Raw genomic sequence first — 23,465 nt, 5'->3', positions numbered from 1 at the left:
CCACGTAACTAAGGGGAGCCCCATGAACCCCATAAGAGAATGAACAGAATTCCCTAAGACAAAGCGTTCTGATGGGCATTCTCAAAGTTCCATATTCTGCTCAACAGAACTCACATCCCTGTAGGGGAGCCTTAGGTACCAGTGAGGGTCTGTCTCCCTGGCGGACACCAGGGCCCAGACCGAGAGGAGGGAGCCGAGCGGGCACCTACTTGAGTACTGGATGGAGAAGCCAGACTTGCTGATGAAGAAGTCGCTGTGGAACTGCAGGGTGAGCGAGCTGAAGGTGCTGTGCACGTCCTCGGGCAGCGCCGAGCCGCTCCACTCCCTCAGCAGGATGTCACTGTCCGCCGGCCCGTCCCACACCTTCAGGATGTCGTGGGCCAGCTCCGTGTCGAACACGATGAAGTGGAGGCTGCAAGGAGAACGCAGCTGGTCCACGGAACGGCCCCGTGCGGCGGGAGGGCGTCCGGGCACCAGCCCCTCCTGCACGCCAGCCCCACCCGCCCGCAGCACCCACCCCAGGGCGCCCTTCCGTGGCCTCCCAGAGGCGAACGCGCTCGCGCGCATCGGGAAACAGCACGGACACCCCGTCCCCGAGGTGCGGCGAGGCCAGGGCGCCCCGCGCGGGCTCGGCGCTGAGGGGCCAGGCCGCGCCGGAGAGACTGTCAGCTCTCTCTGCAATTCAAAGCTTTCCAGGCACACAAATCAAAGCTAACGGGACTCGGGCTTTGAATGCAGGTGGTGCCGGTGTTGTTCCAGAAATGCCCCACCAGGTGGCAGCAGCCAGACCAGGAGAAACACGCTCGCCGAGGTGCCGCGCACGCCGGGAGGGCGTCGCCTGCCCGCCTGTTTCTGAATGCGCTCATCTTACGTTGTGGTTCCTTCTGGATGTTTTATTTTCAGAAAAATCTATTTGAAACACCAACACAAAGGCAGAACTGTGTAACATGAGCTCCTTTCTACGGAACATGCTAACAAACTTTTATCAGATGTACAGGTATTTTCCAGAGCAACTTAAAATCTCTACGTCAGAGGCAGCAGCAGACCCGCAGTTCCACCCACGGCAATTCAGACAGACGGAGGAGTTTCGCATCGACCAGAATCTGTGCTTCCTCAATGTTTTGGTTTATCGCTTTTCACTTACTGCTTACTGGACAAAATTGTTAAGAGATAAAAATCAAAATACATACGAAGAACTGTACACAAACCCCAACTGTTTACTTCGTGCATCTGATATACTTAAAGAGAATGCCTACCTCACTCTGCACAAAGCAGAAAATACGCGGTGCATTTGAACGTTCAGTGTGCAGTATTGTAACACAGAGGGAAGTACAGAAAGCAGCAGACACTTAGATACTGACCACCACCACAGCTGACACCTTGCCCCTTGCTTCAGACAGCTTTCATACATACAGCCTCACAGACAGAGTCCCACTCCCACTCCTCTCCACGTTGTCACTTGCTTTCCCTCCCACCCCAAGTTCTGAAATTGCTATGCCCTCTTCTCACTGATATTCTCACAACCTTCCACGCACGTGTGCGTTTGTGGCCCCCAAACAACCTGCAGTACGATTCTGTGTGTTTACAACAATTGCATCATGGACGGCATTCTGGCCTCGATGTCGGCATCTATTTCAAAGTTGCTCTTCACGCTCAGCATTAGGTGAGTCCCTATAAACTGGAAGACGTAGGTTTGTTAACGCTCCTCGAGCATGCGCACACGGTTCACTCGCCTAGTCCCCTGCCAAAACGCAGCTGGAGTCTCACAACCAAGAACAGGCGGCTCTGTGTGGTCACCTCTCTTCCAGCGACGACACTGTCAGACTGTGACAGCTGTCAGGAGAGGGAATCCGATGGTTGTGCGTGGGGTCTTATTTAAATTATGTTCCCCTGAATACCTGCGAGGCTGAACATCCTCTGTGCATCTGAGGCCTTCCCCTTTCTATACAGTTCAGCAATCCCACAGCATTTATTGAGCGCCGACTGTGTACCAGGCACTTGTTCAGGAATCGTGGACACGTCAGTGAACTAAGCCTTCATGGAGCTCACACAGTAATGGGGGAGATGAACAAAAAGACGCAACCACAGAAAACAAGTTGAACTGCAGGTTAGTGGGCGGTAAACGCCCCGAGGATAGAAACAGCAGAGCAGACTAAGGAGCTGGGCGGGGCGGGGGCGGGGTTCCTGTGTTAACTGGGCGGTGCGTCAACCCATGATGGCGAGGAGAGGTTTGGGCAGAGGCCTGAAGGAGGTGAAGGGGTTTGTATATTTGACGAGACGGAAGATGGAAAAGCCTGCACGGAGGCACGCCCTCAGGTCTGGGAACATCCAGGCAGCCAGGGTGACCAGAGCAGAGGGGGGCCGGATGAGGAAGCGCTGAGACCAGAGAAGGAGGGTAGTGGATGCGGGGGCAGAGGGGGCAAGCAAAACACAGGGCTCTGCAGGCTATTTTGAAGATTTGGGCTTTTACCTGGCGATATAGCAACGCGGCATTTTCAGGGAAGCAGTCACCTCCCCTGTGGTTTGAAGAATTGCTGTGCACTTGTGCTGACAGCAGGCGCCGAGGAAAAGGCGGAGCCGGGAAGCAGAGGCCGGTGCTCAGACGAGCTCAGCAGGGGAGCCAATGAGGGGCTGTCAGATTCTGGGCACATTTTGAAGGTGGGGAGACAGGACTGAGGTAATTTTTCTTAATATATAGATGGGATTAATTATAGAGTTCAGCTCTTAATTTTTGTTTTTTTTTCTTGTTCTTTGATATGAAGGTAATTTTAGCCTCATTAAATCAATCAGACCATTTCTTTCTTTTCTTTTGACTGGAAGCTTTTTTCCAATTTAATGGTATAATATAATCTATTATTTTCTTAGATTTTCTACAAATTAGCCACGTTGTAGGTCTCGTCTGTCCATGGATCAGTCACTCGGTGCTCCTGTATTTTACCCTAATGGGTCAGCTATCCTTCTACTGATGATACTTTCTCAAGCATCAGTTTTGGGATTTGAGGCTTAATTGTTTCTTCCATTAATTTCTTTCACTGTATTTGCTGTTTTCCCATTCTACTTCTTTAAACTTACTCTGACACTACTTTTCAAATTCCATTAGCTGGAAGCTTAACGTGCTGATTTTCGAGCGATCGTCTTTTTCTAACACGCGCATTCAGGCTGTACAGGTCACAGTTAGCTCTTAATCCCGCGTCTTTCATTTTCGAAATGAAGTATGTGAACTTCCTTGCTGTGTGTATGAGGACTGCCTCTGTTCTGCTTTGTTAAGGACATGGAGTAGCAATGACAGTGATTCTCTATTTTATTGATGTTTGATGTATTCCTAGTTTGTGATCATGTTTACACATGTTTCATATTTACTTGAACAGAAAGTGCAAGTTCTGGCTGAAATAGCAATTGCGTGTTCAAATCCTCTGTCAACTTACTAATTTGTTACCTGTTTGATGTATGAGTCATAAAGAGCTGTAAGAGGTGTGCTGTGCCATTTCCAACCTCTCCATATGATTTAGAGGGTTTTTGTATTAAACTATGTTCTTAGCTGAATACAGGTTTCCCCTAGCTGTCATGTATTCCTGGTAAATACAGATCCCTAAGCAAATGGCAGTGTTCTGTGTGTTAACAATATTGCCAAAAGGGGCCTCTGAAGCCAGGAGAGTGGCTATCCTTAAGACCGGGTAGACTGAACGGAGCGCAGAAGGCACGTCTTGGGTGTTGATCTGGCTCCTGGCCACACGGGTGTTCTTTTATCATCTGTGGAGTCTTTTGTGCCTGTTACATGTTAATGAGACACTTACACAGACAAAGACTCACCCTGGTGCTGTAAGTTCTGCCATTTTGAAAAATACCTTGTGAATTCAATAACAAAAATGATATAACAAAATTTAAATATAGATAAAGAAATGGCCATTTTTCATTAAAAAAAATACTGAAAGTCAATATGCAGACACCATACCACTAAGTAGGGAAAAAAAGTATTAAAATTTTAAAAGTATCATCCTTAAGGAACTATTAGTCATTTCAGACACAGGCATGCAAGAAGGAAAAATACACTTTCCAATGCACAGTGTCACAAGCTCTAAGAGATGTGAACAAAGTGACAGGTGAACACGGGAGGGGGTGCGTGTAATCCTGCCTCAGGACGTCTGGGGAGGGTCTTGCCAGCAGAGAGAAGTAAGGAAGGATAACTCAGTAAAGAGGACGAGGCAGAAAGTAACGAAACAAATGCACTCATTGATATGTTAACACGGTGAAAATATAAAGGTTACAAACAAATATAACAAATAAAACGATGTAAAGATTTTCTTCCCTACCCGATTGGCCTAGTTTATATACACGTTATCCAGTTTCAATGAGAAGGTTGAGACTCTGCCTTTTCATACACTGTTGGAGGCCGAATCTACTCTTCTTAAATACTGGGAGGCGGCAGCACTGCGGATCACAGCGAAAAGCTGAAAACAACCCGAATGCCCCAACAGGGTGTAGTTTAAATAAATTATGGTACATTCAGGCAATGGAATCTTCTTCAACGACTAAACAGAATGAGCTGGGATTCCAGGTGAGGACATAAAACTTAGACCATATTTACTAACTGAGGAGAAAACCTTCAGGGGAAGATGAAGGCTTGATACTATTATTCAAAAATAATTACACAAGTAGATAAACAGATAAATCAAATTGTGCCTTATTTGTGTTTGCATAAAGAAATTACAAGAATAAATACCAAAATTTAAGTGGTTATCTTTCACATCTAAGGTTACAGCAAACCACTTTTCAGGCTTTTTATCTTTCTACGACACTTCTCCAGTGTTTCAAAAATTGGGAAAATAAATAACTTTGAATGTCATGATGACGAACTTGAGTGTACTCTGCACATAATGAGCTGATAAAATATGTATGTTTTTGAAGTGGGCAAGCGAAATGATCAGCTTTGTTTTATAGAAATATTTGTATTAAGACACAAACAATGTTTTAACCATTTGACCCAGAAAGAATTTTCCTAGGAAATTATTCTAAGGTGTTCATTATAAACAGAAGCAAAGCTTTACTGACAAAATTATTTGCCATATGATTACGTATAATGTTGAAAATCAGAAATAATGTAAATAACTGAGAGACAGTATTTAAGTCTGGGCACATGTCCACGTAGAATCTGCTCAGACGCGCACGTCACGCGTCAGCATGCTAACCATGGGGACTAGTACAGGGATGATGACCGCCTTTGTTTGCACACTTTTGAAATTATCTATATATGTTCATTTTTCAACCATATGAAATTAGTATTTTAAATTAAAACCTATGTTCCTTGGAGTGGGAGTGGTGGATGAGAGAGGAAGAGAGAAAGCGAGAAAGCCCTCGCAGACGGTCAGATGACAGGGGTCGCAAACCAGGGCGGGGCAGCAGCTGGGGGCACCGTGGCCCCGGCGGCTTCACTGAGATGTGTGATCACTTGCGTGTGAGAGGGCCCGAAGCCTGTGGTACAAACAGTTCCGCCTGGGTGTCTCGATAAGCAGGGAGAACCGTACGCAGATGACACGACCAGCAGGAAGGATGTTCAGGACAGAAATGTTGATGTCCAGAGAAGAAAGCTGACTATTTTTAGATGAAATACTAAGAATGAAATTCCTGTTGTGGGGCTGACATTCTAACTGGGCCCCCGATGTTGAGAAGAGGAATCTGGAGGTGAGGCCACAAGGAGAAATTGGGGGGGGGGTGGCGCGCAGGTCAAGAGGGCGCTGTGAGGGCCGCGGTGGGCTCGGAGACCTGACACACAGCTCTCGTGCTGGAGTGTGACGGACGCGCCGTCGGAGGTGAGCCTAGGGAGGCCCGCGCGCCAGGGTGGGGGGCGTCACAGCTCTGGCTGAGGAGCTCGCGTCTGCCGGCTGGCCGGGGTCGGGGGTGGTGCTGAGAGCCTGCAGAGGGGAAAGGACGGATCTGGGAGGCTGGGGGAGGAGATTACAGCAAGAGCAGACCAGTGGGCCACAGACAAGAAGGAAAGCCAAACGAGCGCAGCGCTGTCCAGGCTCTGGCTCCTGTGCAGCTACTTCTTTCTCGGGGCCCGTGATGAAGAGATTTAGTGTAATTCCCCCAAAGCATACTGTGAGACTTATGTTAACGCCTGGTGGGCTTATTTTTTTAATTTGGGAAATTACTGGAGATTGGGGAAGGGGACAAGGGAGAGCAGAAGATAATCTCCAGCCATTTGGAGGAAGACAGGCACGAACAGAAGCAGGAATGAAAAAGTAGGAAGAGGCTCAGGGGGGTAACCATCACCGTCGTGACACGGGCATGTCTGCAGTGCACCTGTGAGGGGTCCAGCGTCTCTGCAGCAGCGGCAGAGCCAGCGCCCCCAGCGTCAGCCGTTTCTCCTGAACGCCACTGACGTGTGATTAGAACCTCACTTCCAAGTGTTACTGCTTTTCAATTCTTCCTGCACTTCCATCTTTGCTGGCCAGTCCTTTTTTGATTATCCATTTCTATAAACTGTCGAGTGGGTTTATTCCTGGGAGACAAGGAGCGGTCTGCACGTGGCCTGAGTACAGATGCCTGGCGAGCAATCACCCCCGGAAGGTACGTGACCAGGAACTGGCTGTGATGTGCGTCCTTGTTTACGCAGTGACTTGGGAACTGAAGGACTAAAAGAGAGGTTCGTCCCTTGGGCAATTCCACACCGTAAATCTACAGAGTAACTGCAGTCCCACCTGCTGTGGGGGGCCCGTGCTGTGTGGCTCAACGTGGCGGAGGGGACTAGAGCTGTGCTTATCAGCATCTCACCCGTGAGGGATGTCCGCAGTTCTCTGTCCTCTCACACACTCTCCAAGGGACCAGTGAGCTTCCCTAAGCCTGGCAGCTGCTCCCACAGCCCCAGGCTGAGGAGGACGCGGTCCAGCCCCAGACCTGGGGCCGACTCTGAAGCCCACGGCTCTCCTTCCTTTGGCTGGCTGAAATTCCCCCACCTGGTCACTTCCTCACACTGTCCACCAAACGACGCGGGCTACCCCACTGTGGTCTTACGAGGAAAGGGACATTTGGAGATGCCCTGATCCCCTGGCCCCAAGCCTCTCTGTCTTGTCAGCATGAGACTCCTGCTCAGGCTCCCAACACATTTACTGTGTCTGGACCTCAGGGCTGGAGAGAAATGTCCAGTGGAAGGGGCTCTTTGCCTAGTGTTTTCCTCTCGAGTCTGTTGCACAGGGACCTTGAAGGCTGGTCAAAAACAAATTAAAATATCCCTAGATCTCCAAACCAGATCTGCCCGTCACCTCTTGACAGCCAGCACGGCCACAACCTGCACTTCACCTCCTGTAAAAGTCCACACAGGACGTTCTGACAATCCTGATACGTCTCTGATTCACCTGTGATGTTTCCAATACTCCTGAGCCTTCCTAAGAGATTTCCCCTCAACTCTTCCTCCAAATGCAATTTCCTGGGAACAATTAGGATCAGAAATACTTTCAAAGTGAGTTTTCCAGACAATCACACTTGCAGAAAAGCAAGTAAAGCCAGGGAACAATATACACATAGGATTACATGAAGCACGGCCCTGACGTGCTCATGGACGGTGTCTGCACTGCTGTTTCCTTTTCAGTGTCAACTACAGCTGTGTTTGCTCAGCAGTGAGATGCGCTGGATTTCCTAGAGACATGCTCACGTGTAACACTTAACGTGGCTAAATTTACTGCAGTGTCTTGTGGTTAGACTTTTAACTAAGTCTAGTTCAGGTAACTGCTTTGTAGTATATGTGTTAAAATTATAAACCTCTTCCAGACCCAAGTGCCGCATAACAATAACTATTTTGGGCTCTTCTGTTACCTTCAACAAAAAGCTACAGCAGCATGCAATCAGAAATTGCTCCAGGCCTCAAGGGAATCAAAACGGCCCAGTAAAAATCTGCCTCAAGTGTTGAAACCAGACCTTTTACAGTTTCAGAGAGCCTGTTGCTTATTCATTCTTTAAGAACGAAAAACATTGCCATTAAAGAAAAATCATAATAGAATGTATAGTAATAAATCTCATTTATATTAAAATGTTTAATACTTATATTAATCCCTAGACTCATATGTAAATGACTGATGGAATTCTCAGCTTCAGCACACAGTGTCGTTGATACTGGCTGTGACAGCAGGGGAACAACCAGGACAGCAAAGGAGCCGGTGGACACCAAGGCTAAGGCCACGCCCTGTGCTCCCAGTGTCGGCACCGCCGTCGGCCTGGAACTGTCCGTCATGTGCCTCTGAGCGTGTCGTTTTCCAGACTGCCATCCAAAAATCGCACGTATTTTCTTAACGAAGAGAAATCACCAGAAACATTTTGGAAGGAAGTTGAATACTGGTTGATTAAATTAAGTGCTGATGCTCGCCTCTGAACTTCCTTATTCCGAAGGGCTTTATGCCTTAAATTAAAAAGATCTGTTTACAAACTGGGTCCTTTGAAAGATACGTGTGAGAAGAAAGAACTTCTCTGAACAGCGAATCGGTGTAGGCAGCATCTTTCTTTTTTTTTTTAGACTACTAATGGTTAAATGTCAAAGTAAATTCATAAAACAAAAGTTGTACATTTTTTATTACTTCAGCTCATTCTTTGTTAATTTCTTTTCTCTTTCTTATTAAAATTAGTATTAGGTTCACCTGCAAAGAGTAAATTTATCACTTGGTTTGCATTTAGAGGAAGATGTGTTTATTCTAACTCTTGGGAAATAAACATAAGGGGACACATAAGAAATAGAAAAATTTGAAATCTTCCTAAAAGGAAATATATCCTGTTTATGGAAAGACATGTCATGAATCACAGGTGATTCCTAGGATTTTTCAGAATCAAAACCAGTATAATGGCTTTTATATTATTCAGATCAAGCATTCAGGAATTCAAAGGTAACAAGTCACACTGAATTTTATTTAGCTCATTGGAAAGTGACTGCATTGATTTTTGTGAAAAAGGCAAACTCTTAAATTCTGTTATTCAAACATGCCTTATTCGTGTCCCAATAGATCCATAATTACCTAATTAATAATTTATCCTAAGGACACAAATTCATTTTTAAATGAACTATGAAATCACATTTTTGCATTATTCGCTTGCTCCAAGTTTCTTCCCTTGCTCTTCGTGCACAGCAAGAATGTTTCGCTTGCAGGGTTTGAAAGTGGTAACAGTCTGTGCCCTGTCACTTTAACTCACTCCCAAGATGTTAATGCAATTAAACTTGAAGAAAGTCTGGTGAATTTCAGAGACTTTCATCTGACAAGAAACAGAGCGTCAAGGATGGAACAGGCAGGTCCTCTCACTCCTCATCAACCCATTTTATTTTACGTAAGTTCTAAAGTTGCAGCAGGTAAGTTTATGTGTGTTTAATACACTTTGCTAAGTTTGCTAGGGTGCCTTTTGTGAATAAGAACAAAACCAGCTCACGAATGATTTCATACATGCACCTGCCCCAGAAAGAGGTTTCTGTTTTGGCCTCTCACTGCCCGCCTCTTTGCGTGTTTAAAGGATCTGAGTTGCTGGGATTCCTTCGGTCTTTGGTGGACGCGACAACTCAGGGAAGGGGGAAAGGACCAGAGACACACGGTTTAAGGCTGTTGGGAGCAGGGGAAGGGGCGGGGTAGCTGGAACAGAGGTTTTAAAAAATCAACTTTGTTAGGAGATTTCAAAAGAACTACAATGAAAGAGGAGAGCTAATGAGAGGAGAAAAGGGATTGTAAGAGATATTGCTAAAGGATGTATGTTCTCTTCTTGTTCATCAAGGTCTGTAACTGAAAACAATTTAGTTTGAAATTACTCTTTCGCTTTATGTATTGTGGTTTTGACCCAGCCTTCTGACTGGCAAATGGAGAACTTACTTTAAAAAATTAATTTTTGTTGGTTTACTTATTAATTTAAAAAATTACCATAGTTTAGAACTATCAACTGAAATAGAACAATACTTTCTGTTGAAGTGCTTGCACAGGTTTCTGTGACTTTCCATGATTCTCTTCTGTGTATGTAACTGTAGACGGGAATGCGTTCTCAGTTGCCCTCAGACTCATTTTAGTGCATCATTAAGTGACCATGTGCTCCTCCCACTTCTGCTGGCAGGCAACCTGTTCTGTTGACTGATTTTCTTCCCATTAAGGGGTGGAGTATATTTCTCCAAACCTTATCTCACTGCTGAGACCTGCTTTGGCAGATGGTACAAGAGCAAACGGGAAGAAAGAAGTTTGAAAAGTTTGCCATTTCTTACTGCTGGGAGCCTTCCACTGTGATTAGTTTCCTGAAGGAACAGAACCTGGTATGGAGAGTCCTCAGCTTTTAACCAACCAGCTGAGGCCCCCACACCTGAATGAGGCCCTTCTAACCACCACCCCAGCCAATCAGAATGGCCCAGGAAACCCACAGAGTCATGAGCACATAAATAATCGTTTTCAGCAACGAAGTTTCAGGGACCAGCTTGTTATGCAGCAAAAGCTGACTGATAACACTCACTTTCTTTTTATCTTCACCATAGATGGCTTAACACCGGAGTGAGCACGTGAGCCAACAAAATATTTGTCCACTTGTTTACATTTTCATCTTTCACCCAGAAGCATAAATCTAATCATGGTGACATAGGAAGGGGGGGGGGGGCACAGCCATTCAAGGGATAACACAGCAATTAACACCAGAATGGCGAAAGATTCAACCCCTAGTAGGCCTTGAGGCTCAAGATGGTGGGAGATTTACCTTCTAGTAGATCTTGAACTTCATTATATGCCCATTGTAATATATTAACATGGTGAATAACACGCCCACAGGCACCATGGCAGTCCCAAGGCTGGCCACAAAAGACCAAGGAGTGGGAAATGGCCAACTTCCTGGGAATCCCAGTGCCTTCCCCAGGGTAGTCAGACTGGTCCTTCCACTTATTAGCATATGAAGCCACCAAGCCCATAAAAACTGGCAACACAGTGCCTCCCCACTGCCCCTTCTCTCTCCCCCTCTTCAGAGACGGCCCTCACTCTGTCTGTGGAGTGTGTACCTCCTTTGACTCTAATCTGAGCACCCAACCTCCACACCTCATGGCCTTTCTCTTGCCTTTTGAAACAGCCTACGCTCTATGTAGTATGTATCTCTCTAAATAAATCTGCCTTTACTTGCTCTTGAATTCTTTCCTGCACGAAGCCAAGGACCCACATTTGGCGGGGCACCTCCTAGGGGCTCCAGCGAGGCCTGGGACACGGCCCTCCTCATGCCCCACACCTGTTTTTCCTGCACCAATGGATAATAATAGATTTGTCTCCACTAGAGGAATAAAAGGCATGCTTCTGTTCTCAGTCCCTGAGCCCAGCGGGGTGAGTACCTGATGGTCCTCCCCGGGTCCGCCTCCACGACCCAGGTACAGTGCAGGTTGTTGTCGTAGGGAGCCGGGTAACCAGGAGACAGGATGCGCCCTGACGCAGCGGCGTGGATCTGCCCGCCACATTCCGCTGCAAAAAAGGAAACCACGGGGAGTTTACCCCAGGAGTCAGAGGCTTCACTAGTACTACTTTTAAAAGTGCAAACCATCCCGTCTGTGTTGTGTGCACAGGGAACAATCACAGCTGTCTGTCTGTCCCCACCACTTCCTTCCCTTCCTGGTTCGCCAGCATTATCTTGGTGGCAGGCGGGGTCCCCGTGAAATCAAAGAGAATAAAACAGTGACACACCGTGTTATAATTCTAATAACAATTCTGGTAACGTGGTCCCAGTAAAACAGCACTAGGAAATTTGTCTTTTCTACGTTAAAAAACCCACAAATCTTAGGAACACATAAAAACCCACACTGGAGAAAGAGCAGCAGAGGCCCCCCCACCCCTCCTCCAGTAAGAACGGCGTCAGAACCCCGGGCCCCCCTGCGCTCAGCCCTGCTTCTGCCAGGAGGTCGGGGCTGGCGTCCAAGCTCACCCACGCAGGAGGGCAGTGGTCTGTCCCACACCCGCCGGTCACCGCTCAGACAGGTCAGGGTGTCCCCGCCGTGCATGGTGTAGCCCGGGTTACAGCTGTACAGGACCGCCGTGTCGGTGAAGTGGCCTTCGTCCCGGATCCTATAGCCGTAGTTAGGGATTCCCGGGTCCTCACATTTCACCAGGTCAAAACCTGTGAGACAGGAGGGGGTAAGGGGGAGTCACAGTGTTAGCCGTACAGAAGGATGAAGCCGGCCAGCCTGTCGCATGTCCCCCGAAGGGCGGCTGGAAGAGCAGACCGTGAATTTAAAAAGGGGGAAATACGTGTGGTCTGGATCTGGTTTGCCTGCTGACCGCTGCTGCTTCTGGGGGTGTAAGCACTTCATCTGTCCCTCTCTACTGATATTCCTACAAGAAGAATCTTCTTTCCAAAGAGTTGCAGCCAGCACTCTGGGGTCTGCAGTGAGCCTCCTGTAAGCCTCCCCTGTCACCACGTCCCTCTTTGTCACACTCAGGACCTTCCAGGAGGAGGCGCCACCCCTGCCTGCCACCAGGTGCTTTTCAGAGTCTATTCTGCCAGCTCCCCACCTCCAAGCTGACATCTGCCAAAACTTCCAGATCTCAAGCTCTGCAGGAAACTCAGCCCTCCTGCCCCGCGCTCCCACCCGCCGTGCTCCTGCGGGCCAGGCTTAGGGGCTCGGGAGCGCTCCCGCACAGCGGAAACTCCAGGAGTGAAGCATCATCGTGACTTCACCAAGCCAAGCTTGGAGACTCAAAGATGACGGAAACGAAGCCTCAGCTTCTGTGGTCCCGAGAGCTGTACAGCTTTGACATGAGGCAACGATTCAGGGCCACCCCTGACATGCATCTCTCCTCACGTCGTGACGCAAATCTCGACCATTTAAAAAGGGGGAGCTGGCAACTTGAGGGGCCACACGGGTTATTTCTATTTCCACCTAACTTAGACTTCTTCCTTTTCACAAAAACGGATAAAAATTAAAAGAATTAAAAAGTGTGATTTTTGCTAAGCCTGCCTGTCAAATTTGCATTCTGAATGCTTTCCACTGAGGAAAATACATCCTTAAACTCACAATATCACTTTACCCTGGTAATCTCCACATAAGCAAGACCGAGTCCTGCAGGTTGGGACCCAGTGCGGGCGGGGGGGAGACTGCTCATCTGGTAATTCACATGCAGTTGCCAAGAAAAGTTTCCTTCTTTCAAATGTCCTTCTGTAAGGTGTCCGTCTTCACCAACCACGCCTTTACAACAGTAACTCTGTTCATCTATTTAAGAGACACGAATCACTGTAATGCAAGACGCCTAAGGAGAGAGCACAGCAGGATGCCAGCTCCAGGGCAAAACCAGGGGGCAGTTTTGAAGTCCCCACGAAGGGGAAGCCGGAATGAAGGGAGAGGGTCCCGGTCACACACAGCTTCAGGGCCTGCGCAAACACCTGACAGCTCTGGTCTGGTCCCAACACAGCTGGGAAAGGAAGCCATTAAGCCCTGAGCTCGCTTACACAGCCGTCGTCGCTCACGTGTGGTAAAAGGCCTGCGGGGGACTCGGCCCTGGCCTCTCCCTCTACAGAAGGAAGAAAGGAGAGTCTCTCCTGCTGTTGTGTCCGTGGTGCTGGGCTGGGAGGAGACAGCACCTGAGCAGCGCCCTGGAAAGCACGGCTGCACAGGGTAACAGGAACAGGAGACAGCCCCCGGCTGGAGCGGAGTGACCAGCTGGGAGGCGACAGCCAGAGTAGGGCTCAGCTAATAATAGTAACAACAGTGATCAACTTCCAGAGCGTTTCAGCATCTCGAAGTCAAAGCAGCTACCTGAGTGTCAAAGGCCTGTGGAACGTAAAGCTGGAAATACGCAGTAGACAAAATCCAGGTCTAAAAGTTGTAAGTGAAAAGAGTCAGACATCCAGCCCTTTTGTCTGCACCCCTGTGACAAGGAACCTGGGGACGTGGGACCCGCAGGACAGCGGCCAGCCCTGAACGCTGGTGGGGCCACGCGGGTCCCACCAGCACAGAACGGGGCCCGTGCTGGCAGGCCCAGGGCACAGCTGCCACCTGTTGTCCTGCTGGAATTCACACCCCCCGTGACCCAGCGTTCTGATTTTTCAAGAAGCACCAGGAATCTGGATTTCTTAAGTTTATAAAATGCTTGTTGAATGAGTAAGTATTTTGAAAGTAGATGTTTAAAATCCAGGATTAGACTGTGAAAGCTAGATGTAAATAACTTTGAAAGAATTGGGCGATTTATCAGTTTTGGGTGAAGGCTGAGACTTGAAATTCAGAAAAGTCACCATGATCCCGTCTAATGATTTAAGACTGAGCTTTGAAACACACAGATCTTCTCAGGATGATTAAGGGCCGGACAAAGAAACAGTCCGGCTGACTTGTCCGAGACCTTTCCTTCTGACAGTAAATTATGTCCTGGTTACACGTAAGAGTTCTGATATGAGAGACGGTCCTCGCTGGAGATTGATGCCTGTGTGGATAAAGCACCAACATCGATCTTTCTGGGGACGTACGTGCTGTCTCATCAGCTCACAGCCATCGACTCTGCAGACAGACACCACAGGGATGCCCTCTGTGTTCAGAGAGCACGGCTTCAAAGTCTTCAACCAACTAAGCTGTCAAAGGCGTAAAGCCCCCAAATTTGTTTATATTAAAATTAGCTTGAAGAAACGTTTTCCTCTGCCCCCAAAACTTGCATTAAAACCTTTTTGGACAAAGGTAGGAAGAAACATTAAAAAACAAACAAGCAAACAGAATGTACCAATAGAAGTGTCTACTAAACTTTACTTGGGTTGAATTATTGGAGAAATATCTGCTTTATTGATTTTCCTACCACTCGATCCTGGAAGATTTTTTTTTAAACCACGTCCTGCCACGCAGAGAAGTTGAGCGGAGCTACTTACAACAGGGCGGCTCCTCTCTCCTCCACCAGCTTCCCTGCTTTGCTTACAACGCCTTCCGGGCTTTGCAGAAGGTCAGGTGAGTCCTTGAGGGTTTCCACCCTTGACCCCTAAGTGCCTGAGGCTTCTAGGCCTACCTGATGCCCCGACATGAAAATATTCCTCTTCTCTGTCAGAAAGTTGAAAAGTATTTGCTTAACATTTTTATCATCTTGATATTCTCAAGTTCAGTTTTCCCATTTCAACTCAGTGAAGACAGTTTTGTTTGCTCAAAGCTTCTCACAAGATTTAATAATTCACGCAAAGTCACAGACAGAATTATAGCCATTTCTTCCTAGAAAAGGAATTCAATGAGCACCCTGAAAGGACTAGAAGAGACCTGCAGAAACCCCGAATTTCTGTTTCTTGTTGCCTGTGCTGTGAACCAGTTTGACTCTTGGATTCGTAGCCCATCCACACGCACTGGGTACGTTACCCACTCTGACGCTTCTCTCTCTGCAAACTGAACGAGACTCATCTCGGCTGAGCTCTGCTTGCTACGGGGTTAGGGCGTCATGTTGTCATCATCTCTTGGAAATGTCAGCACTGCTTTTAAACACTGGTGAAATAAGTTGAATTGATGCATGATAGCGGAATTCTTCAATGACACTACAAAGTTCTGTGATGTTGATTATCTGTCTGTTTCAGGGAAAAGATTTTTCTGTGGCTTCTTTTAAAAAGTATCTAAAAGTATTTTCTTAGATTTATATTTAGATCTAAAAGATAGTTCTCCATTCTGATTTGAATCTAAAAGACTTCAGAATGATCACTCTTAAGGTGCTCAAGAGTGATGACTTTAAAACTACAGAGAAGGTACCCTTTTCTGCCTTATAGCCACTAGTCTGCAATAAGTCAGTGTACAAATACTGCTTCTCTGCATTTACTTTATGCTGCAGAACCTTTAAAATGACTAAATCAAGTTATTTGTGTCAAAACATTACCTATTATGAGTTGCAATCTTGTCTAAATCTATTTGGTAACTCTAATTCTTTCTGTTTTCCAGTGATTTCTTTCTGAGTCACAAAAGCTGAAAAGATGCTTTGAACAAAATGTTCCAGTCAAAACAAGCTCCAGACATCAGGCTGACGATTACTTCTCCGTCTCCGCTGTAGTAATTACCCAGTCTTCATGTTTTTAAGGGTTAAATCCTGTATCTCTTCAGTCTAACAAAGTATCAGTGCTATTCGTTTTTATCTTCCAAATCAAGCACTTCTGTTTGAAAAGAAGCTGCTGTGGATTTAACCCATTTCATACACCCAGGGTGAAACCTGAAGGTCCCAGCCACGTGCGTTTCTTCGACCTCCATCCAGGTGACTCTTGAGAAAGTACCTGCACGCTCCGGTGAGCTCTGAGCTCGTGGTTGATGAAGAACCTCCGACATCTTCTCCTCTGAACGACGGATAAAGCCTCACGTGTTTACAGAAACCTCTTATCTCATAACTTTACCTAAGACTTACTTCAGTCTGAATAGCGTGCTTTTAAAGTAATGTAAAGTCGCCGTGTGCCAAAGCAACCGCTCCCCGGCGCCACTGAGAGGAGAACTCTGCTGGACAGTTGAAGACCCTCTCGTCACCTCCCTGAATTCACAGTCATCGAGAAGGAAGTGTGGCTCAGGAGGACACTGCTTAGGCTAATTTTTGTGCTTCACCTGAGAAGTAACGTGCATTAACAATGAATTTCCCAAAATATCTGACTGACTCGTGTTTTTAAACACAACCTTCATGACTCGAGAATGAAGTTCTGGGTGTGGGGGTGTGTGTGTGCATGTTCCATTTTTAAACTACTATCTGTTAAGTTGTGCATCTAAGTTGTGTGTTTAGCTATGGCTGTTACTGGTTTCAAATTGATGCTGTGGTCAACTACCTTCTTTTCATTTAATGCACTTCCTGTCCCCATGTGCTAAGTCTCATTACTGCTGCTTTTGTTCTGTGACTACATGAGCAGCCCCCACGGAAAGACGCTCTGAAGCCCCCATGTAGCACTACCCACCAGGACGGGAAGCTTAAGAGAGCTCAGAGCTTCCCAGCTCCTGAGTGAGGAAAAAAAAAAAAAAAAAAAAAAAAAACCTGTAAAAGTCCAGAATGAATACTGGATAACCAAAGAAATCATCGATTTTTCTGGAACCATGCTGGTTTCTACCCAACATGTCAGTGAGCTATCATAAAGCAAGGTAGTCATGGCTAAGAATTCCAGGAGACAATCTTGAAACGTTGTATAATTCTGAATATTATAAAACTCCCAAGCAAACCTTTCATGCTGAGCACCCTCTGACCTGGGGCAGAGCCGCCCAGCGACCCCGACTGCTCCCCCAGCCCAGGCTGGAGGAACTCCTAGCGCCCACCGCCTCCCTGCTCCCCAGCACCGCACACCCGCGTGTCCGTGTCAAGGGCGTTTAACGCTGAGGGTTTGCACCTGCACAGACATGGACGGATGATGGCGTTTCACCCTGAATCGGTTGTTAAACACGTCCGATGGTGGATGCTGTTCTAACTCTCATACTGAGGGAAGAACTTACAGTCAGTGCATTGTCTAAATTTTCAAATATATTTACTGTCCCTTCTGAGCCAAGTGGTATAGGACTCCTTATCTTCCACAGTCTAGTTAATTACCCAGATAAGAAAACAAATAATTTAAAAACAGCATGATAAATGCTACAGTGGGGTTCCTGTGAAGGTTGAGAAAGGCCCACAAGGAGGCAGGAGGGTTGGGATAAGAGCTGGGCTGGCCCAGGAGGACAGGGCATCGGTGGCGATAACACCAGACGGAGAGACTCCAGATAAAGGCTCCACAGATGTGGGGGAGTTTGGCAGAATGCAGTGCATCCTGGGTGCACAGGGCAGTTTCCAGGAGGGTCTGCACCTGCTGAAGCTTCATTTAAGTGTGCGGAGGTGGAGGGGGATAGGGCTGAAGCACGAGTGGTTACGGGCAAGGCTGGGAAGGGCTGGATGGGAGCCTGGGGAGCTGGGACCGATTCAGCATGTCCCGGGGCCAGGAGCAAAGGCGTCGGCCCCGGCAGTGACCAAGTGCATGTGTGTCTCAGAGGGACAGTCAGCGGCAACGTGCGGTTTGGGCTGGAGTGAGAGACATGGCAGGAAAACCGGGAAGACGTTTATTTAGTGATGAAAGCTAGGTTGTGGCAGGGGATGCGTGGCAGTGGAAGAAATAAGATTACGTGTGCGCAGACACTGCATCAGGCAAACGGAGCTCGAGAGACGCGTGGAAGCAGAGAGACGGTCTGTGACGCGAGCGAAGGAAGGAGAAGGAATGAGCTCGTGTCAGAGATGTGAGGCAGGGAACGAAGCAGCAGCATCACCGCCTCGTGACACCAGCGCCACGGCATCACAGCGCCCGTGCACTAATCCCGGAAAACAGGGCAACCCTTCGTCAGCAACGTCTCCTGTGACACGGCTAAACACAGGCACGTTTTGCAGCAGTTCGGGACAAGAACAGCACCGGGCATAGAGAGAGCTCACTGTGCAGCAGAGAAATCAGGCCAAGTGACAAACAGCAGCAGACTGCGGTGCGCCGCCAAGCGCGAGGAGCACGGAACACCGTCCACGTCGGCACAGTCGTGGCAAGAGCGCGTTTCTAGTCTCCGCTCCTCTGGGTCCTGTTTTCTATCAGCTTTTCTGTTTTTCTTGATTGTGCCTGTTTCACTATATCCACTTCTTTTTATATCGGAGGTGAAGAGCAGGCCATGTGCAGAACTTGCTGACACGAACGTCTGTGGTGCTCTGTAAGCGTGGCTCCTTCCGTCCTACAGAACGAGCCGCAAGTTGTCCCGTGAATGTCGGCGCTCGTCCGACATGACTCCTCTGTATGTTCAGACTTTCCATGTCTTTTATACCTTTCAATTTTAAGCAAAAATGCTGACATAAAAACTGTTACTTTGATTGTAAATCTAAGCTGTTAATACTGTTCTCTTAAAACGTATTTTTCATCATGGTTTCTACCTGACAATGAAGGTAGTAAATTATACAGAGCAGCTCAGTCTAGTGGTGTTTCACTTTTATTCAGGAAATATATTTAAAAGTATAATTTCCCAATTTTTAGCCCACTAGATTAGTGGGACAATGTGAGGAAAAACAGAGGTCATTTTGATCATCTGTTTGCAAACATAAATTTGGAACAACTTGCCCTCTTACCTACAACATTCATTCGTTAATTAAATCACTCTGTTGACATGTGTTCCTGAAGTGCCTACTGTGCGTCAGATGACCTGCTAGGTGCTGAAGATTAAAAAAAAAAAGAATTCACCTCAGTCTCGGCCCTCCAGGAGCTCACGTCCGCACAGGATGGGAGAGGGCCCCACAGCCAACCTCTGCGTCTCAGAGGGACACCGTTCACGGACCAGACTCGCACCCTCCTCAAGCCCTTAGCACCTGGCTCATCTCAGTGCAGGCACAGCCCCGCCTCCAGGGCTCGGCTCCAGCGGAAGCACTGCCACGGCCTCGGCGAGCACTTCAGCAGAACGGAGGACGAGCACGGCCGCCTGGGTGCGGGCGGGACAGCGGGCGAGCTGGAGTCTCCCATCCTCCTTGGGGGTTCTGTGGAAGGAGGAGGCCAGTACAGGCAGCCCATTCACAGGCAGCCACCAGCACGACATATGGCTGCTTCTAAATGAGCCACCTGTGCTCTCCAGGGAGGCTGGGCCCGCGGACAAGACGTCACGCTCGGTGGTGGACGCTTCCTTCCGTTTCACACACACATACACGGACGTGCGAATCCCACTTATACAAAGGGATGCCCAGAGCTCAACAAAATGAGTCGGGCCAGCATACATCACACTTAATCACATAGGGCCCAATTCAATTACCGTCAGAGCACAGCGCAAGACAGTGGCAGCTTCTTCTCTTTCCTTTATGCCGCATAATTGAAGAAGTAACTTCCTGACCCCATGTTGCAGAGATTTTTAAAAGAAACAGTCAAAGATTTATGAGAACGCTTTGAGCTCGTCCTAATCACACTCTATCAATACAAGGGATTACCAACAAGACTTGGATTTGTTGCTGCCATTGTTATTCATATGTTGTTACTTTTATTACTCTACAACAAATAAATGCAAAGCAATGGTAAAACCACACGGCAGAATGTTGCACCTCGAGCCACGCAGGGAGGTCAGCAATTCCTGAGAGGTGACAGCCAGGACCAGACCGCGCTGGCCTCTCACAGCATCAGGCGGTGAGGGCTGGTCCTCGCTGGCCACAGCGCATCCTCTCAAAGAATTTCCGTGGGAGGGGCTGCCATCCACCAGCCCCACTGAGATTGGAGGCGTCCGGCACGCTCACCCAGCTTGCTCCTGGGACGTTGGTAACGCGAGCCGCCCAACTTCAGAACCCACTCTGGAGCAGGCCCAGCCCCAGGCTGAAAGAGAATGCTCACCGGTCCAAGCTCCTGCATGGGTCTGGGATGTTTCACACCCACTACACATCACGGAGAGTCAGCAGCAAAGCCCAGAAGTAAAGCCAAGCCAGCCGAGTACGCAGCCAAAGAGGCCTGAACAGAACGGAGACCATGCACGCACTCGCTTCCCAAGCCGGCACGCTCTTACCTCCCCGCTCATCGCAGACGCCCCCCTACCCTGCACCCCCCACCCCCGACACCTGCAGATGATCTCTGACTCCCCCCACCCACACCTGCAGATGATCGATCTCTGACCCCGTCTTTCTGTTGCTCCCAACCACTCACCGAGGTCTTGCAAAACCTCCCTCGCACCCTCGCAAATGTATCCACTCTCTTCTGACCTTAACTTGCTGGAGCACGTCTCCCTCACCTCGTGCCTAGAGCTCCCTGGTTGTCTGAGAGCTGTCCTGGGAGGATGGCCTACAAGACCCAGGAAGCGCTCCTCTGGGCAGCACCGTGTCCGGTCCTGGCGCCCACCACTCCCCGGCGTCCAGGCAGATGGCTTGATTGTGCCTCCATGCTGCTCACCCTCCAAACCACGCCCGCCCTTGAGGGTCAGTTTGGAGCACTCCAGCTGCTCCTCCTGAGCCTCTCTTCCCCCCTGGACTGGCTATGAATCCTATAGTCATTATGTCAGAATTAGATTACACGACATCCAGTAAGCAAATTCTAACTTCATTTGCGTCTGCAGTCTATGAGTCTACGTTACATATTGGAGCAAGGTTACAATCCTGCTACTAAATGCCAAGGGCTGTCAAGACCCCATCACTCAGAAATAAAGCCTACTTCCCTCCCAGTGCCAACCTCCCTGCCCCCGTCTCCAGCTCACTCAGTAAGTCACCAGGTCCAGAAGCGCCGGCACCGCCCTTGCGCCCCTCACCCTGGAGGCTCACCCACCCAGCTGTCAAGGGCGTTAAAGGGTAAACTTTCTCAGAATCATCGTAGGAAAACTCCCACATCCCTTTCAACAGTCAAACTACCCTTTGATTCTTTTTCATAGAATTTCAGAACTAGAGTGTCCAAAAAACAACTACTTATTTGCAAAAGAAAAATCTGGTCTGTGACGTGGCGATCTCCGCGTGTTCTCACAGCCGCTCAGCGGAGTCAAGTGTACCATCCCCGAGTCTTTGCAAATTCAAACCGAATGTTCCAGAGGCCTTAATGCATTTTCACATCCCCCAGCCTAACTGCCCAGCACTGGCATTTAACAGACATAACTGTTGTCATGTCAGAGCTGTCCGGAAAGTTTACTCAGCACAGCAAAAACAACAAAGCCTCTCTGATGATGAGGAAGAAATCCGAACAGCCTTCAAATGTCCTCGTGTCAGACTTCATGAAGTGGAGAAAAACAGTGATTTTGAATGTGAATAGATTCATGCCTTTTATCCTGCTACAGCATCATTAAGAATGCCACAACACATGCAAGAAAAATCAGAATCAGACATAAAGTGGCCTGTGATCTGTCACCCAGCATGTCCTTTTTGACAAGACACGTTAAGTCTCTGAGATTCCTATTTTCCCAACAATGACCCTTTGCAAAAACAATGTAACTATGACTTTGACTAATGCAGTAATTATTGCTTTTTATTTCCCCTAAAAATGAATGGAAAAAATTCTGTCATCACTCTTCCCATAAAAACATTAGATTTTACAGCATTTGGTGATGTCATCTGTCAGCTGTCATTTTATTTCACACTCAAGTCATATGCTTTTAGTTCAATCCTGTAATTAAACCATTTATGTCACTCCTCTCTGCGTCCTTTTGTCTTTCTCAAAGAACTGGTGACCAACAATGTATTTAATTCTGGGAGAACAGATAGCAGTGTATCAACTATCAAATCGTCACAAAATGTAAGGGATCATGAATTACAAAATAAAATCCACAAAACTAAGCCTCATGGAAAATTATGCAAAGCTATGGAGAAGCTGCTCCCAGCCCCTCTGGCACGTGACAGCTCCCACGGGGTTCAGAGGACCTCGGTGTGGGCCACCAGGGTGGCCCAAGATCCTAACTAGGCAATTCTCACATGGACACAGGAGTGAACCATGTCCCAGTTTCACTGGAATTTTAAAGAGAACACTGTGAATGCTTACATGTTCGTCTTTGGGGAGCTATATGTGGTTCGAAGGGAGCAAGAGAGTAAAACATCCGGTTAGAAGGCCAGAGACCCGGACTATCTGCCCGTCTGCACCTCTCCTCTGCCTCCGACACTGAGCACATCAATGAGGCGTCGCCTGTGTCATCTTCTCCTCTTAAATGGTCATGATAATAATGCGCCTTTTCCTCCCTCTGAGACACGGACGGAGACGCGTGCCCCGGGTTTACAGCAGCCTCGCCGCGGGGCCAGCAGAGGCAGGGGTGCCTCAGCCTCAGGGTGAAGCCAAGACTTACCCTCAAGTCTCCCTTCTCAAAAACGCCACCAAGTTTGGCCCCAAGTATTCTCTTAATCACGTTGTACAGGAATTAAACATTTATCTTCATGTTTATCTAAAAGTGCACCCATAACTATGAAAGCTCCTACCGCAAACCGTGAACTGCATGCCTGGACCGGGCTCAGGGGACTGGCTCTTTATACGGCGCTCCCTGGGATGTCTTCCCTCGTTATACAGTGCCCAGCCTGCTTTACATAAATAGAGCTATTTCCCGGGACTTTCTAGTGGTCTGTCTCTCTTCTCTCTCTCTCTATTGTGTCTGAATTACCTGGGCTGCCTTTTCCATTGTGGTATTTCTACTGAAAGCCATTCAATTTTGAAAAGTGTATCACACACAATGTGACGCTATAGAGGTTCTTTTCTTGTAAGAGAAGAGCAAAAATGCCATTTTCAGAATTCTTACAAGAAGGTGTCAGCTTATAAAAAAAGGTATGGAGATGGCCTGATACTTTGACGGGAGAGGTTCCCGTTGATGCAGTCACGTGAGTGCGTAGTCGCATCACTGCCATCGCCGTTTTCTCTTTATAACACTACCCTTTTCATAGCACAGTAAATTCTGAGTATACAGTTTAACTTCACTTAATGTGCACACTTAAAAATTTTTTCAGTTTAAAGCATATTAAAAATTAGCTTTATTTTCCTTCACAGGTGAGAGATGCTATGTTGTACTTGATAAGAATTCATGGGGGGAGCGTTTTATTGACAACCCCCAAACTAAAATAAATCTAACCTAGGGATACTAAAGTTAGAAGTGCCCGAGTCATCCTTCCTGGGAACAG

The 23,465-nt window shown here is 47.8% G+C and overlaps 1 protein-coding gene across 1 annotated transcript in view; it reads right to left on the bottom strand.

Annotated features, from left to right (window-relative positions):
• CSMD1 (CUB and Sushi multiple domains 1) overlaps positions 1-23,465 on the bottom strand; it is a 1,691,213-nt gene that overhangs the window by 164,194 nt on the left and 1,503,554 nt on the right. The window contains exons 29-31 of the mRNA XM_064477604.1: positions 11,893-12,084; positions 11,309-11,435; positions 210-412 (exon numbers count right to left, since the gene is read on the bottom strand). Coding sequence (XP_064333674.1) covers positions 210-412; positions 11,309-11,435; positions 11,893-12,084 — 522 coding nt within the window. The remainder of the gene's footprint in view (positions 1-209; positions 413-11,308; positions 11,436-11,892; positions 12,085-23,465) is intronic.

Source organism: Camelus dromedarius, chromosome 22 (assembly GCF_036321535.1).
Source record: "Camelus dromedarius isolate mCamDro1 chromosome 22, mCamDro1.pat, whole genome shotgun sequence".
NCBI classification, from domain to species: domain Eukaryota; kingdom Metazoa; phylum Chordata; class Mammalia; order Artiodactyla; family Camelidae; genus Camelus; species Camelus dromedarius.
Note: the sequence above shows the minus strand (reverse complement) of the source record. Positions and strands in the feature narration are given on the sequence as shown.